Here is a 16882-nt window from a genome sequence, read left to right as displayed (position 1 = left end):
GTTGCCAGGAGATCTAAATAATCTTTACAAAGTTAGAACTCTTACTCTCAGCAACCAAAATTCAACTGATATTTTTTAAAGAAATTTACAGTAAAACATTTCTGCATAAACAGCACGGTGAGTCCTAGTCATCTGGAGCTGAAGAGCTCAGTGTTCCCATCCTGATGGGTCAATTTTTTATATCCAGAAATGTTTAGCCCTACTCATAGGCCCAAATCATCCACAATGATGGCTTTATCACTGGTCTACGAGAGTTATGGAGACAGTCAAGCCAGTGACTCTTGTAAAGTTTAATGGAGAAAGCAAGGCCACCTTCCCACTTCTTCTTAACTGGATGAGATCACACATAGTCATCCTGAGAGGTGTGGGTACTTATGATGATCAGTGCCTAGTTTACCCATGTAAACCGTAACAATGAGGTGAATGGTAGAGTAGGAAGCTAAAGGCTCCTTTGTATGTACCAGTCATCCCACTGACTTGATCCGGTTGTGATTTTAAGAACTTGGTTGTAAGATTTGGCCTAGCAAGGAAGGGTGGACGGTGGAGGCCCAATGTTTCCTCCATAAGGTGGCGGTGGCTTTGAGCATGTGCCTTATGTACCCACCACACAAAATGGTCATGGCAGTAGTACTTTACCGAAGGGTGAGGGAAGGTTATCTCTGGGATGCTGTGTAACCAGCTACTGCCAAGTACTCTGTGTCAAGGTGGTTATATTAGCCAAGCATACATCTTAGGTCGCTACCTACCTTGGGTTGGTTGTAGTGCTCCATAGACATGGTTATAACATTGATACCAATGATGAAGGTGATGAACAGGTCAAGGTAGTGGCTGGTGCACATTGAGTGTATATATTTCCGAGTTGGAGAGTAGTCAGCGTAATAAGGTCTCCTCTGGGCCTCTGTGGGAAAATGTAAGAGCCAAACAATAAAATATTATTAGTTGAAAGGGGAGGAAAATGTTTATGTCAAAAAGCACAAACAGCTTGGCATTCACCGCGACAGAGACGGATGACGGACAGATAGAGAGACAGACAGAAACAAGGGCTAGACTAACCTAAAAACGACACCAGTATAAACCAGTGTTAGTAGGTTACGATAGAGCTGGACATACAGATGTAGCAGAGCTCGATGTGTGTGTACCTGTGCTCAGCTCTGCTATGTCTGTAATATTCAATGAGTGCTATGGTCACTTGGCCATATTCATCATTCTTCCCATAGAACCATTAGAGATGCCACTGTCAGTTCCTGTTAGTAGATAGCATGTCTGTTAATTTTCTTAATAATACTGCTTGGCACTATTGGATAATGATGCTGCTTGGCACTATTAGATAATGATGCTGCTTGGCACTATTTATGGCACTAGCCATGGGGGACACTTGGGATGGCACTATTCATGGGGGCACTGTGATTGGCATTAGCTATGTGGCACCATTCATTGATGCACTCTGGATGCTACTATGCATGGGAATAATTTAGATGGCATTCTGATTGCATCATGCATGGGGCACTCTGGATGGAACTAATCATAAGCAAACCCTGACTGTCACTATCCATTGGCTCAGACTGGCAATAACTACTGGAACACTTTAAATGGCTTTATATATTGGGGGTGATGTTTAATGCTGTTGTTATTAACCCCTTAACGACCACGGACGTAAATGTACATCTTGGTTTGGCGGGACTTCCTGCACCAGGACGTACATTTACGTCCTTTGTATGACCGCGAGCATCGGAAGGGTTCACGCGTCATACACGGCAGGCTCCAGCTGCTAGCAGCAGCCGGGGACCCGCCCGTAATGGCCTACATCCGCGATAGCACGGATGTCCGCCATTAACCCCTCAGATGCCATGATCAATACAGATCACGGCATCTGCGGCATTGCGGTAATTTGATTGGGTGATCGGATCGCCCGCAGCGCTGCCGCGGTGATCCGATCATCCAGCATGGCGGCATGAGGTCCTCTCACCTTGCTCCGGCCGTCTCCCGGGGTCTTCTGCTCTGGTCTGCGATCGAGCAGACCAGAGCAGAAGATCACCGATAATACTGAGCAGTGCTATGTCCTATTCATAGCACTGCACAGTATTAGCAATCAAACGATTGCTATAAATAGTGCCCTATGGGGACATGAAAAGTATAAAAAAAAAAAGTTGAAAAATGTACAAATAAAAAGTAAAAAAAAAGTGAAAAATCCCCTCCCCCAATAAAAATTAAAATTGTCAGTTTTTCCCATTTTATGCCAAAAAGCGTAAAAATATATTTTTTAATAAACATATTTGGTATCGCCGCATGCGTAAATGTCCGAACTATCGAAATATAATGTTAATGATCCCGTTCGGTGAATGGCGTAAACGTAAAAATAAAAAAAAGTCCTCAAATGCTGCTTTTTTTGTCACATTTTATAAAAATAAAAATTAGAAAAAATGATCTAAAAGTTTTATATATGCAAATGTGGTATCTAAAAAAAGTAAAGATGACGGCGCCAAAAATGAGCCCTCATACCGCCCTATATACGGAAAAATGAAAAAGTTATAGGTGGTCAAAATAGGGCGATTTTAGATTACTGATTTTGTACAAAAAGTTTTAGATTTTTTTTAAGTGGTACAAAAATATAAAAGTATCTAGCCATGGGTATCATTTTAATCGTATTGACCCACAGAATAAAGAACGCATGTCATTTTTACCATAAAGTGTACAGTGTTAAAACAAAACCCTCCAAAATGTGCACATTTTGGTTTTCATTTAAATCTCCTCCCTAAAAATTTTTTTTTTGGGTTCGCCATACATTTTATGGTAAAATGAGAGGTTTCATTACAAAGTAAAATTGGTCACGCAAAAAACAACCCCTTATATGGGTCTGTACATGGAAATATAAAGGAGTTATGGATTTTAGAAGGCGAGGAGGAAAAAAAGAAAACGCAAAAATAAAATTGGCCTGGTCCTTGAGGTGAAAATGGGCTTGGTCTTTAAGGGGTTAAACATGTGGGCATTTTAAATATTGTATGATTCATGGGCATTGTTATTGGTATCAATTACTCAGGCCCTACATTATATAACATTGGAAACTATGAATGGCACCAATAATGCACTGTATATAGTACTATAGATGGGATTATTTTGGATGGCATTCTATACTGGTGCGTTCTGAATGGTATAAATAGGGGCGCTCTGGGCGGTACTATTTATAAAGGCACTATTATTGGCTCTATTCATAAGGTGGCACTGGATGTCAGAATTTATATCATGGTCTGTTTATGGGGGCTTCTGTTAATCATTACCGTTTGTTGATACAGACAATACACCACCCAAACCATGTCCACTGTGTATGGCCTTGGTCTAGGTTGGCGGTGATGCAGTTAACATGCCCAGACAAACAAGCATCAGGAACTTGGCTTAAGTGGACGAAACAAGAAAAAAAGATGTCCAATCTAAGTGCTTCCAGAAATACATGGCTCGGCTCTTGTGAATGCCGCTGAAAATAACTCTGCGAACATTCTCAAGCATCTCTCCATAAAGAATGGCATGGCACTGACAGGGAACAAGATATGTCAGCGACACTGCAGAACAGTGCCATGTATACAGTGCCAGCCTCGGTAAGCATCCACATCCAAATCAACACGGGCGTTCAGAAGCCTGAATGGGGCTCCAGCTGGCAGGGGATCTCAGCTCGGGCCTTGATGTATTCTAGAAGGTTCATAAAAGAATGGAGGCTCAGGCAGGGCTTGTTGTGTCAATCCTCCACATTGGATGGGTCGTGACATAGTCCACCGCATTCTCCCAAAAGGCAGGTAATTTTTGGGATCAGCAATTTTTGGGATTTTATTGACTTATTTATGGATTTCCAATAATGCAGGATCAACTAATGGGAATTTTGCAAGAGCAGATTATGGGCAGGAAGAAAAAGGTTGTGTTCAGGCATATTTTGGTCAATAATGGCATCTGAGAAAGTAGATTTAGTGGCTGTTACTGAGACATGGTTTACCAGGATGCTCTTTATACAGAAGAGACAGAGAAGGCAAGAAAGGAGGAGTAGTGGCCCTGTATGTGAAAGATAGTATAAAATCTAACCTAATACAAGTTAGTGAACATAGAGTCAGTTTGGGTTATGTTGCAGTTTGGTAATCATGCAGTAACTCGTGTAGGTGTGATCTATAGACCACCTGGCCAAGTTAAAGAATTAGATGATCTACTAGTTGAAGAAATGGCTAAAATGACAATGAAAGGAGAAGTTATCATTATGGGAGACTTCAATCTTCCGGATATAAACTGGAAAACCAAATTAGCTAGTTCTGGCAGCAGTACAGATATTCTAAATTTCCTGCTGGGATTATCTCTACAACAAGCGGTTGAGGAGCCAACCCCGAGGGAAGCCATTTTGGATTTGGTATTCACAAATGGGAATTTGGTATATGATGAAAGCTTGGGATCTAGTGATCACCAGTCAGTGTGGTTTAATATACGAACAGTGAAGGTCACACCACACAAAAACGAAAGTTTTAGAAAAACAGACTTTTCACAAATGAGATTAGTCATAAACGGTCCCTATCAGACTGGAATGGATTACATGGAGTCTAGGAGAAATGGGACTATTTTAAAGATGCATTATTGAAGGCAACAGAAAATTGCATTAGACTTGTCATTAAAAGCAGAAAAAGGAAGAGACCACTGTAGTACTCAGCAGAAGTGGCCAAAATCATATAAAAAAATATCTAGCATTTAGTAATCATAAAACATCTAAGAGCAATGAAGATAGGGAAATCTACAAGATTAGGCAGAAAGAGGCCAAGCAAGTTATAAGAACTTCTAAAGCGCAGGCAAAAGAAAAACTAGCTCAGCCTGTGACAAAAGGGGATAAGACATTCTTCAGATATATAAATGAAAAAAGGAGATTAAAACAAGGAATAACTAAATTAAAAACAAAGGAAGGAAGGTATGTAGAACAGAATAAAGGGCTAGCCGACTGCCTTAATGAATACTTCCGTTCAGTTTTTACAGAAGAAAAAAGAAGGAAAAGGACCTCCATTAGGGAGGAAGACTAATGAATCGTTTGATGCATGTGTCTTTGCTGAGTTAGAGATTCTACGCTTGCTGTCTAAAGTGAAGACAAATAAGTCACAGGGGCCTGATGGGATACACCCAAAATTATTAAAAGAGCTTAGTGGTGAGCTAGCAAAACCGTTAACAGATTTATTTACCAATCACTGGTAACAAGAGTCGTCCCGGAAGATTGGAAATTAGCAAATGTGTTGCGCATTCACAAGAAAGGTAGTAGGGAGGAATCAGGCAACTACAGGCCAGTAAGTCTGACACCAATAGTGGGGAAATTAATGGAAACCCTACTAAAGGATAGGGTTGTGGAACATCTAAAATCCCATGGATTGCAAGATGAAAAACAACATGGGTTTAATTCAGGGAGATCATGTCAAACAAATCTTATTGATATTTTTGACTGGTGACTAAAATAATAGATGGCGGAGGGGCAGTAGACATCGCATATCTAGATTTTAGTAAGGCTTTTGTCACTGTCCCACATAGAAGACTTATCAATAAACTGCAGTTATTGAGCTTGGACTCCCATATTGTTGAGTGGATTAAGCAGTGGCGGAGGGACAGACAACAGAGGGTTGTAGTCAATGGAGAATATTCAGAGCAAGGTCTGGTTACCAGTGGGGACCTCAGGGATCTGTACTGAGACCAGTTTTGTTTAATATCTTCATTAGTGATATTGCAGAAGGTCTCGATGGTAAGGTATGTCTTTTTGCTGATGACACAAAGATATGTAACAGGGTTGATGTTCCTGGAGGGATCTGCCAAATGGAAAAGGATTTAGGAAAACTAGAAGAATGGTCAGAACTCTGGCAACTGAAATTTAATGTGGATAAGTGCAAAATAATGAACCTGGGGCGTAAAAACCCTCAGGCAGAATATAGAATATGTGATACAGTCCTGACCTCAGTATCTGAGGAAAGGGATCTAGGAGTAATTATTTCAGAAGACTTAAAGGTAGGAAGACAATGTAGTAGAACAGCAGGAAACACTAGCAGAATGCTTGGATGTATAGGGAGAGGTATAAGCAGTAGAAAGAGAGAAGTGCTCATGGGTGTATAGGGAGAGGTATAAGCAGTAGAAAGAGAGTAGTGCTCATGCCGCTGTACAGAACACTGGTGAGACCTCACTTGGAGTATTGTGCGCAGTACTGGAGGCCGTATCTCCAGAAGGATATAGATACTCTAGAGAGAGTTCAGAGAAAATACTAAACTAGTACATGGATTGCAGGATAAAACTTACCAGGAAAGGTTAAAGGACCTTAACATGTATAGAAGAAAGAAGAGACAGAGGGGATATGATAGAGACTTTTAAATACATAAAGGGAAACAACACGGTAAAGGAGGAGAGGATATTTAAAAGAAGAAAAACTACCACAAGAGGACATAGTTTTAAATTAGAGGGGCAAAGGTTTAAAAGTAATATGAGGAAGTATTACTTTACTGAGAGAGTAGTGGATAGATGGAATAGCCTTCCTGCAGAAGTGGTCGCTGCAAATACAGTGAAGGAGTTTAAGCATGAATGGGATAAGCATAAGGCTATCCTGCATATAAGATTCTATGTTTCTATGTTTACAGTTTGGTAGCTGATACATGAAACAATGGTATGGGCCCATGGAGTTGTGAACCTGTAGGACTGCAGACAGTGCACTTCTAGGACTGTGAAGCTAAGTACTTCAAGGACTGTGGAGCTGAGCACTTCTAGGACTGTAGAGCTGAGTACTTCTAGGACTGTAGAGCTGAGTACTTCTAGGACTGTAGAGCTGAGTACATCTAGGACTGTAGAGCTGAGTACTTCTAGGATTGTAGAGCTGAGCACTTCTAGGACTGTGGAGATGAGCACTTCTAGGACTGTGGAGTTAAGTACCTCTAGGACTGTGGAGCTGAGCACTGCCAGTACTGTGGAGCTGGGAACTTCTAGGACTGTGTAGCTGGGAACTTCTAGGCCTGTGGAGCTGAGCATCTATAGGACAGTGTAGCTGTGGAATTTTAGGACTATGGTACTGGAAACCTCTAGGACTATGGACCTGAGCACTCTGGAGCTGTGCTCTTCATGGACTATTGTGCTTGTGTGCCCTTTGGGGATTTGGGCCTATACACTACTGGCCCCCATCCAAAAGACTTGTATCCAGAACTGTATCCTTTGGACTGATCATAGATCTGCAATGTTCAAATTTTTTTTTGCCTACTTATCACCAATGTTATCATAATAATAATGATAATAATAATTATTTTATCAACCAAGGATTCAGAGCACATGAAAATCTCTCTAGACCTTGAGACATTTACCACATTTCATAGGACAAGCATAAAAGCCTCATCATTTGATCTACTTAACCTTCTATGGTCGGGTACCAGCACAGATATAATGTATTTTTAATGCTCTGAAGTAGATAAAAAGACGAGTAATTACCCAAAAGAGATGAAAGCTCCTCCGCCTGATTATCATCATTTTACTTCACCGCTAAATAGAAGAGATAACCGTCTCTTCTTATATCAGGCTGAAGGCATTTCTGGCACCTGAGTATTGACTACTGTATCCTGCACCAGGAATGCCCAACCCTAACACTTGTGTGGACAACCTACACAAAATCCTGGCTTACTATAAGAACTTATACATTTACGTAACCTTTACGTTATCTCTAAAATCATGGAGACATCTGGTTAGTAAACAAGACAACATTACAGTAAGATGGTGACAGTGATCACTAGATCTAGTGACAGGCACAGTGTCTACATCAGGTGCCATTGACTGAGATCCCAATGCATTGTGAAATGTAAAGAGTAGATTCCAATGGGATCTGCTAATGTGGTAACGTATACGTGGACCACCTTGGTCATCCATGAATTAGCCATGTTGGATGTTTTTTTTTTCATTGGATTCATTCAATTGTTGCCCAAGAGAAAGGCTGCTGGAGATGACCTCACCTGTCCCCTCAGCTTTATGTTTGGCCATGCCAAAAATGAGGAATGGAAGGGAGAGATCTACCAGATAAACAGTTCTCACCAATGAGCATTTTAGGGTTGGTAAAACAATGTACAATTTTTGTAAGATCAAGAAAGATTTGTCATGATCCCTGTCTCCTTAAACATATTCACAAAAGAAGAAGGATCTTAAAGGGGTACTCCGCTGCTCAGCGTTTGGAACAAAATGTTCCGAATGCTTAGAGCCGGGAGCTCGTGACATTGTAGCCCTGCCCCTTATGATGTAGCCCCCCCGCCTCCTCAATGCAAGTCTATGGTAGGGGGCGTGACGGCCTCCAGGCCCCCTCCCATAGACTTGCATTGAGGGGGCGGGATGGGACATCATGAGGGGCGGGGCTATGACGTCACAAGCTCCCGGCGCTGGCTCTAAGCATTCGGAACATTTTGTTCCAAACGCAGAGCAGCGGAGTACCCCTTTAAGCCATTGTTGTCACCATGCAATTACTTGGGGGAGGCATGGTCCAATCCCACAGTTACCATGGGGACATAGCATAGCTTGGTGAACCTTTATCTCCCACAGTCATGTATACCTGAAAATAATATGTATAGATGTGTGCTGTGTAAAGGTCTATGGTTGTTCTAACTTAAGAAATGGTAAAATTATCATTGGCCTTCAAATCTTCCTTGGACCTTACAAACAAGACTGCACCATGAATAGCAGGAGCCTGTGGTGTACAACAGAAATTGCAGATCCTTGCCCCAGGTCAACTAGATCCAATGACTGTCACCAGGTTCATGAAACAACTCTCATGCACAACACAAAAGCATAGCACGTCATGCAAAGCACGTCACAGGCTGCACGCTCGGAGGGGAAGACGTAGCCGAGGAGGAGGAGGAGGTAGAGCGATTCTCAGAGCCTCCTAATACTTTTTTAACTATCTTATTATCTGTGTACACCTCAGATATGGACATCAGGGTTACCATTTTGTGACTTATGAACTGATCCAGCTTTAAGCCAACCCGTTCCCCATCGTCAATATGTTGGTATGGTCCACAGAATATCCACCTGCATACTGCAGAAGGTTGGAGAACTTGCAGTTCCCTTAAGTCTTATTCTATTTTCACTATGTGACTAGTAATGGCCACATCTCCGAGTGGCACAGCATGCTCCCAGAAAACATGGATACCATCGAACAACACAACACGAAAGACTCCACCACACTTAACACATCTTTCTGAGTCAGCCTACAACACACCTAAAATGGCCATAGACCATCATTAGCTGTCAGCACAAAAATTGTTTGTCTGAAAGCTATTCCTCCTGAAATCCTTACTCACATGTGCAGTATTCCCGGTACCCGATCTACTCACTACTGAACGTTTTAGTTGGGCAGTAGATTCACCTTAGTCTGTAAAGTCCAGTATGGGTAATGTCTAACTTAGCTTACATTGCTTTGTATTACTTGATCTGTGCATACACAGTAGTTGAGAGATGATTTCCTCTGTGCTGTGTATAGTAGATAATATGTAAGTGTATGAGAAGTACAGGCTTTTGCTAGAAACTCCTAGAAAGTTCTGTGGAAGGAGTCCCCAAATCCAACCCTCTCTCCCAATAGGGTGGAATATCTAGTCGTCTGGTCTCGGACAGTGATAGAGCTCCAGAGAGCATTCTCTCTGCCATCACGCCTGTTGTGCAGAAACTTAGTCCTCGCTCTGTCAGTGAATCTTCAGCTCTAGTCAGCTCTGGGTTGTTCACAGTAAATCTCACGGCATTGTGTGAATTACATATACACCCACATGCTGCTACTAGTTTTGCTCTAAGGACATCTAATAAAATTTGTAGAACTGCTTAAAGTCAGAAGAGGAGAAGAAAGAAAGAGTGGGCCTCCAGCCAGAGCCAGCGCTATGTGACTTCCACACCGTGAAACTTACTGCCCTACACCCTGCTATAGGGAATCGTAGCATACAAAGCTGTGAGTAACAAAAGTCTTTAATACAAAGGGCAAAACAATGCCACCACAAATAACAGAGCTATCAGGTGATGGGTAGGATTATACAGTCAGGAATTGTGTATTAGACATAGACACCCCTAAATGTAAAACATTCAAACCCCCTGGGTGTAAAATCCCTCCCATCACCTGATATTTACACCTATTATTAGAATTAAGTTCACACCCATCTGACTGATTTCCTGAATTGTCACACAAACTATAAACCCTTATATCTCAGGAACAGAAGGGCGCATTAAGAAACTGTGAAAATTTATATTTTCAGGGCACCCTAAGCTATTACATGATATTAAATCTCATTTTGGAGGCGTTGGTCACATTTCCTCTTTAAGGAGTGTAGCACAAGCGTCCATATGGTGGAGGCCTAAGGGTAAATAAGTCTCATAGCAAAGATCAAGATGGCTTTTCTCTCTTGACATTAAAGGGGTATTCCAGGCCAAATTTTTTTTTATATATATCAACTGGCTCTGAAAAGTTAAACAGATTTGTAAATTACTTCTATTAAAAAATCTTAATCCTTCCAATAGTTATTAGCTTCTGAAGTTGAGTTGTTTTCTGTCTAACTGCTCTCTGATGACTCACGTCCCAGGAGCTGTGCAGTTCCTATGGGGATATTCTCCCATCATGCACAGCTCCCGGGACGTGACATCGTCATTGAGCAGTTAGACAGAAAACTTCAGAAGCTAATAACTATTGGAAGGGTTAAGATTTTTTAATAGAAGTAATTTACAAATCTGTTTAACTTTCTGGAGCCAGTTGATATATATATAAAATAAGGTTTTGCCTGGAATACCCCTTTAATTCCCACTGCCTCCTTTATCCTGGGGCATAAAGTAGAGGTGCTTGTCAACCCTCTTTAATTTCTTGTTGGCTAGCGGGGAAGTATGTTGCCCCTTCTTTAATACTGCATGCTACTACTCTCTGAGGGCAAACAGCAGCTATAGGGGGTCTTCTTTGGCATTGCTTTTCACTGTTCTTAAGCCAAGAACGCCTTCTTACATCAAAGTACCCAAAGCCAATCATCATACACTGTGATTTCTTCCGAAAACAGCACTACATCTGTCTTCAGGTTGTGTATGGTATTGCATCTCAGTTCTAATGAAATGAATGGCGCCAAGTTGTGATACCACACACAACCTAAGCACAAGGGTGGTGCTGTTTTTGAAAGAAATTAGCTGTGCTTTTCTATTCCTGCATAACCCCCCCCCCCCCCCCCGGACATAAAGTATACCCCCATCCCATGTACCGTTGCTTGAGAATTTGGCATTATGGCACTGATGTCCTTGGCTTCTCTATATGTCACAATCACAAATCCTATGAAAAGTATACAAGTATTAATGCACATTGATGAGACTCATTTTAAATCTGGAATATTCCAAAGCAGTTGATAAAACAGACCTAATTCCCATGTAAATCTAAAGCGATTGTCCCTCCTTATAAGGCTGCAATATCCTGGAGCAATCCTGTCCAAAAATATTTGATGCAGGTTTGACAGCGTCATTAACTGGGAGAAAATCGTTCTCCTTTCTCCACGGCAAAATCTATATCTATCCGTCACTTGTCTGAGCCTTCATTAAAAGCGCTTCAGATACGACAGAGGCCGTGTCCGTGCTTAACGCCTAACACCTGCCTGTAATAACGCTAAAAAAGTTTCCACTTTATTCTTATGAAGAACTGAAAATCTGATTTAGAGGCCTCATTTATCACTAATTCAGAATTATTTTTTATAATTTCCATATCAAATTTCTATTTAGTTTTTCCCTCATATTCTTGAATGAGATTTTCCGTTGTGGGGAACTTTTGGCGCATGCGTCAAAGTGCGACAAATTGTCCAAAGAGCTTTTTATTTATTTGACTTCTGCGCATGAATCGCTAGTCGAGAACCTACGCGCTACGTTTGTGCGCATGCGCTCAAAATCTCTTTTCCAGAATCGACATATTGTAAAACGGACATTGTTATCTCATCTCTTGAAGTGTCAACATCCCATAATGTTCCAAATGAAAAAAGCTATCCCATGATAGAGACAAACACAGAATGGCTAAACAACAATGAATGGCCAGTTGTATTTGAACAGAGGGAGGTCTACTGGTTCCCGAACTACTAGTGTTATAGCGGGCACCTAGTTTTTGTCAATATTTTTGTCAATATGTAACTTTCTAATATAGTTTGAGGGGGGGGGGGAGGGTTGTTATCAATGTTGGTTTCCCACAAGTTGGTCTTAAAAGAGTACCGCAGTGTTAGACACGTATCCCCTATAGGAGATAAGATCTCCCGTACGGGCACCTGGCATTGCCACGGCTCTGCGTGGCTAATGCGCGTGCCGTCGACCTCACAGAGGTCGACGACACCTCCCCTCCATACAGCTCTATGGGAGAGGTCATGATGCACGAGCACTGCATTTCCGCCTCTCCCATAGAGAAACATGGAGGGGATGTGTCGGCCGCACCATAACGCCACGGCCTCCTGCACGGGAGGGCTGCTACAGAGCTGGGGCCCCGCACAGGAGATCGTGGGGGTGTCCAAGCGTTCGGACCCCATGCGATCAGATACTTATCCCCTAACACTGCAGATCTGCTTAAAAAATCCCCCAACAGAGCAAAGCACCCGCCTCAGGATGAATCCCACATGAAGTTGACTGGTACGTATAGGACAGTGTTTCGTAACCAGCGTGCCTCCGATGTTACGAAACTACATCTCCCTGCACGCCCGGACAGCCTTTGGCTGTCCGGGATTGCAGGGAAATGTAGTTTCGTAACAGTTGAAGGGCCACTGGTTGGCGAACACTGGTATAGGACCTAATGTTGAAAGAAAATGTTGCAAGAGTAGAAAAGGGTTAATGTAACATTGTTATCTGTTCTGGACGAGCTGATGATATTCCTGGGGAGAGTAGGTTGATTCTTTTTATGGAAAATGAAAATCCCCCGGTGGGATGTGATTGAGTTGGAATGGAAACAGGTGAAGACGTGAAGGTGTGGATTATTGTGTTACCAGGACTGAATGGTAATGTCATCAAACGTGGTGACGAACTGGAATCATGAAACAGGGATCATGGCAACAAGATAAAATGCAGTAATCTGCTTATACTGCTGTATAGGGCCACCATGATGAGCTGTCCCTTACACTTGTCCCATAGTCTCCCCATGGACCTAGGACCCAGAACCGGTTCTAGCTTTTCTGTGGCGAAAATGAAAATGGTGCTCCCACCACATATACTGCACACATACATTCATACCAGCAATGAATATACCAAATGCATAAAGATATACAGGAAGTGAAGAAACCACACATGTACATATATACCAAAAGTAAATATACCAGTATGGATACGTACTGATGTAGCCAGCACTAAAAATGTAGTGCTGGTGCAATATTGCTAGGCAAAATCTTTACCCTGGCTACAGTACACAGTTGTATAGAGCTGTGCAATATAGAGCAGGGCCGGCTCTGCCTATAGGCAGATTAGGCAGCCTCATAGAGCGCCCTCTTGATGGGAGCGCCGCTCTGCCCGCTGCAATAAAGTTAGCCAGCTTCAGAAGCAGCCGTCCATCCGAAGCACCTGCCCATCAAGCAAAACCCCGCCACGCTGATCCCACTCCACCCGTACTATAATAATTGGCATTTTTCAGCCTGCTTGAGGAGCACGGCGCCACCTCCTAGACAGACAGGAGAAATCACTAAGGTCAGGTCCATCCAACATCCTAACATGGCGCGCACCTCCATACATCGGGAGGAGCCAATGGGCGGGGTCAAGGGGCAGCCAAATTAGCTTTCGCCTAGGGTGGAAAAAATCCTTGCACCAGGCCTGCTATAGAGTCACCGTACTTCTATATGTGCTAAAATCTAGTAGTGCCCCTTCTGCTTTTTGCCTGGTCTATTTCCTTTACCTGTTCCCATTCCAATTTCTAAGTAGCCTGATCCATTTCCTTTTATTCCCACTAATCAGTTACTAGCTGGTCTGTGGGGGTCCGACCACTGGGAACCCCCATTAATCAGCTAGTTGGCCCTATACTGTGGATAACATGCTGAGACTCCCTAATCCCTCCAGGGTCTCAGCTTAAAGGAGAACTCCGGAATTAAAAAATTGTGGCCCATACTGCCGGCAGTAAACTAGATCCGGTCTCCGCCGCGATCCACTTCCTGGTTGCCGGTGGTCGGACGAGTCATACTGCGCTCAGCCAATCACCAGCCGCAGCGAAGTCAGACTCGGCCGGCGATAGGCTGAGCGGCAGTGTGAAAACGCTTCAGGACACAAAATTCTTCACTACACCAGCACCTGCGGCCGAGCCCGAAAATGTCACACTGCCGCTCAGCCTATCGCCGGCCGAGTCGGGACTTCACTGCGGTCGGTGATTGGCTGAGCGCAGTAAGACTCTCCGACCACCGGCAACCAGGAAGTGTATTGCGGTGGAGACCGGAGCCGGTTACTGGAGGCCCCGGGGGAGCGGAGGAAGGTATGTACATCTTTATTTTTTTACTGCCGGCACTATGGGGGACAATTTTTACGTTCTGGAGTTCTCCTTTAAATCCTTTAGTTAGCAGAGGCCCTTGAGGTACTGACTGTTAGGGGTTTCATCAACACAGGCCAAGGGAGGGGGGCTACTGGTTATAATTGCTACCACTGTGTTGTAGACCACCGGGTTACTTGTTACCATTGTGTTGTAGACCACCATTCATTCAATGATACAGAATGGGGCTCATCTTGGGAACAAAGAAGGAAGAAAGATGATGAAGAATTGACCAAAAAAGAAACGTCTCTTCTCCCGTCAGTCGAGGATAATCATTTTACTCGGCATTAGACTATTTTTAAGTGACAATCACGATCAGCTTGTAAATAATCTCAGGGAGATAAATCTGCGGCAGCATTATTTGTGTCTTAGGGGCCATTTAGTTACAAAGCACAAGGAGGGCGTCAGCTATTGAACAGGAGACAATGCGGCTCACAAATCAGGAATTAAAAACAAATGATTGTGGAATTATTCTTAGAAAACAATCGCATTTCTGGCGGCTCGTGGTGGATTTTTGAGGCCGTGCTCTACTTTTACAGAGTCAATATCAGACTTTTTTTTTCCCCTGCGTTAGACAATACTGAAGTGATGAATAATCCTCTGATTGTGGAACGTTATACTGAGTGTTCCTGCATTTAAATCTGACATTTTCTTTCTCCATTCAGCAAGGAATCAAGATATATTCTGCCACCGGGTTATATACAGAAACTGGAGATAAACTTGTACACAGCACGATTATTGACATGACGGGGTAAACTGATGGAATAGATGTTCGGGAGATCTGGATTTATATCAGTCGCATAAAAATGTATTAGGACCATGCTGGTATAACCTGGGTATATACTGTATATAATATATATGCACAGCTGGTATAAGTTATATATCTCCTGTATATAGGGATATGGACCATGCTGGTATAACCTGGTATATACTGTATATAATTATATATGTACAGCTGGTATAAGTTATATATCTCCTGTATATAGTGATATGGATCATGCTGGTATAACCTGGGTATATACTGTATATAATATATATGCACAGCTGGTATAAGTTATATATCTCCTGTATATAGTGATATAGACCATGCTGGTATAACCTGGGTATATACTGTATATAATTATATATGTACAGCTGGTATAAGTTATATATCTCCTGTATGTAGTGGACCATGTTGGTATAATCTGGGTATATACTGTATATAATATATATGTACAGCTGGTATAAGTTATATATCTCCTGTATATAGTGATATGGACCATGCTGGTATATCCTGGGTATATACTGTATATAATATATATGTACAACTGGTATAAGTTATATATCTCCTGTATATAGTGATATGGGCCATGCTGGTATAACCTGGTATATACTGTATATAATATATATGCACAGCTGGTATAAGTTATATATCTCCTGTATATAGTGATATAGACCATGCTGGTATAACCTGGGTATATACTGTATATAATTATATATGTACAGCTGGTATAAGTTATATATCTCCTGTATATAGCGATATGGACCATGCTGGTATAACATGGGTATATACTGTATATAATATATATGTACAGCTGGTATAAGTTATATATATCTTCTGTATATAGTGATATGGACCATGCTGGTATAACCTGGTATATACTGTATATAATTATATATGCACATCTGGTATAAAAATATATCTCCTGTATATAGTGATATGGACCATGCTTGTCACGATGCCGGCTGGCAGGAGGTGGATCCTCTGTACCAGAGAGGGATAGCGAGGACCGTGCTAGTGGACCGGTTCTAAGACACTACTGGTTTTCACCAGAGCCCGCCGCAAAGCGGGATGGTCTTGCTGCGGCGGTAGTGACCAGGTCGTATCCACTAGCAACGGCTCACCTCTCTGGCTGCTGAAGATAGGCGCGGTACAAGGGAGTAGACAGAAGCAAGGTCGGACGTAGCAGAAGGTCGGGGGCAGGCGGCAAGGTTCGTAGTCAGGGGAGATAGCAGAAGTTCTGGTACACAGGTTATTAAACACACAAAACGCTTTCACTAGGCACAAGGGCAACAAGATCCGGCAAGGAAGTGCAAGGGAGGAGGCTAGATATAGTCAGGGACCAGGTGGGAGCCAATTAAGCTAATTGGGCCAGGCACCAATCATTGGTGCACTGGCCCTTTAAGTCTCAGGGAGCTGGCGCGCGCGCGCCCTAGAGAGCGGAGCCGCGCGCGCCAGCACATGACAGCAGGGGACGGGAACGGGTAAGTGACCTGGGATGCGATTCGCGAGCGGGCGCGTCCCGCTGTGCGAATCGCATCCCCAACGGCCATGACAGAGCAGCGCTCCCGGTCAGCGGGACTGACCGGGGAGCTGCAGGGAGAAAGACGCCGTGAGCGCTCCGGGGAGGAGCGGGGACC

General features: G+C 42.9%; 1 protein-coding gene and 1 long non-coding RNA gene across 7 annotated transcripts in view; one reads left to right on the top strand and one right to left on the bottom strand.

The window, feature by feature from the left end:
• Nucleotides 1–16882, bottom strand: part of CACNA1H (calcium voltage-gated channel subunit alpha1 H) — a 531346-nt gene that overhangs the window by 37580 nt on the left and 476884 nt on the right. For all 5 annotated transcript variants that reach the window (XM_056533793.1, XM_056533794.1, XM_056533796.1 and 2 more), the window contains one exon: nt 747–898. In XM_056533793.1, coding sequence (XP_056389768.1) covers nt 747–898 — 152 coding nt within the window. The remainder of the gene's footprint in view (nt 1–746; nt 899–16882) is intronic.
• The window catches only part of LOC130283975 (uncharacterized), a 157098-nt gene that overhangs the window by 75827 nt on the left and 64389 nt on the right, over nt 1–16882 (top strand). The gene's annotated exons all lie outside the window — the stretch shown is intronic.

The sequence above is a fragment of the Hyla sarda genome, chromosome 8, assembly GCF_029499605.1.
Source record: "Hyla sarda isolate aHylSar1 chromosome 8, aHylSar1.hap1, whole genome shotgun sequence".
NCBI lineage: Eukaryota > Metazoa > Chordata > Amphibia > Anura > Hylidae > Hyla > Hyla sarda.
This window is presented reverse-complemented; position numbering and strand designations above follow the sequence as displayed.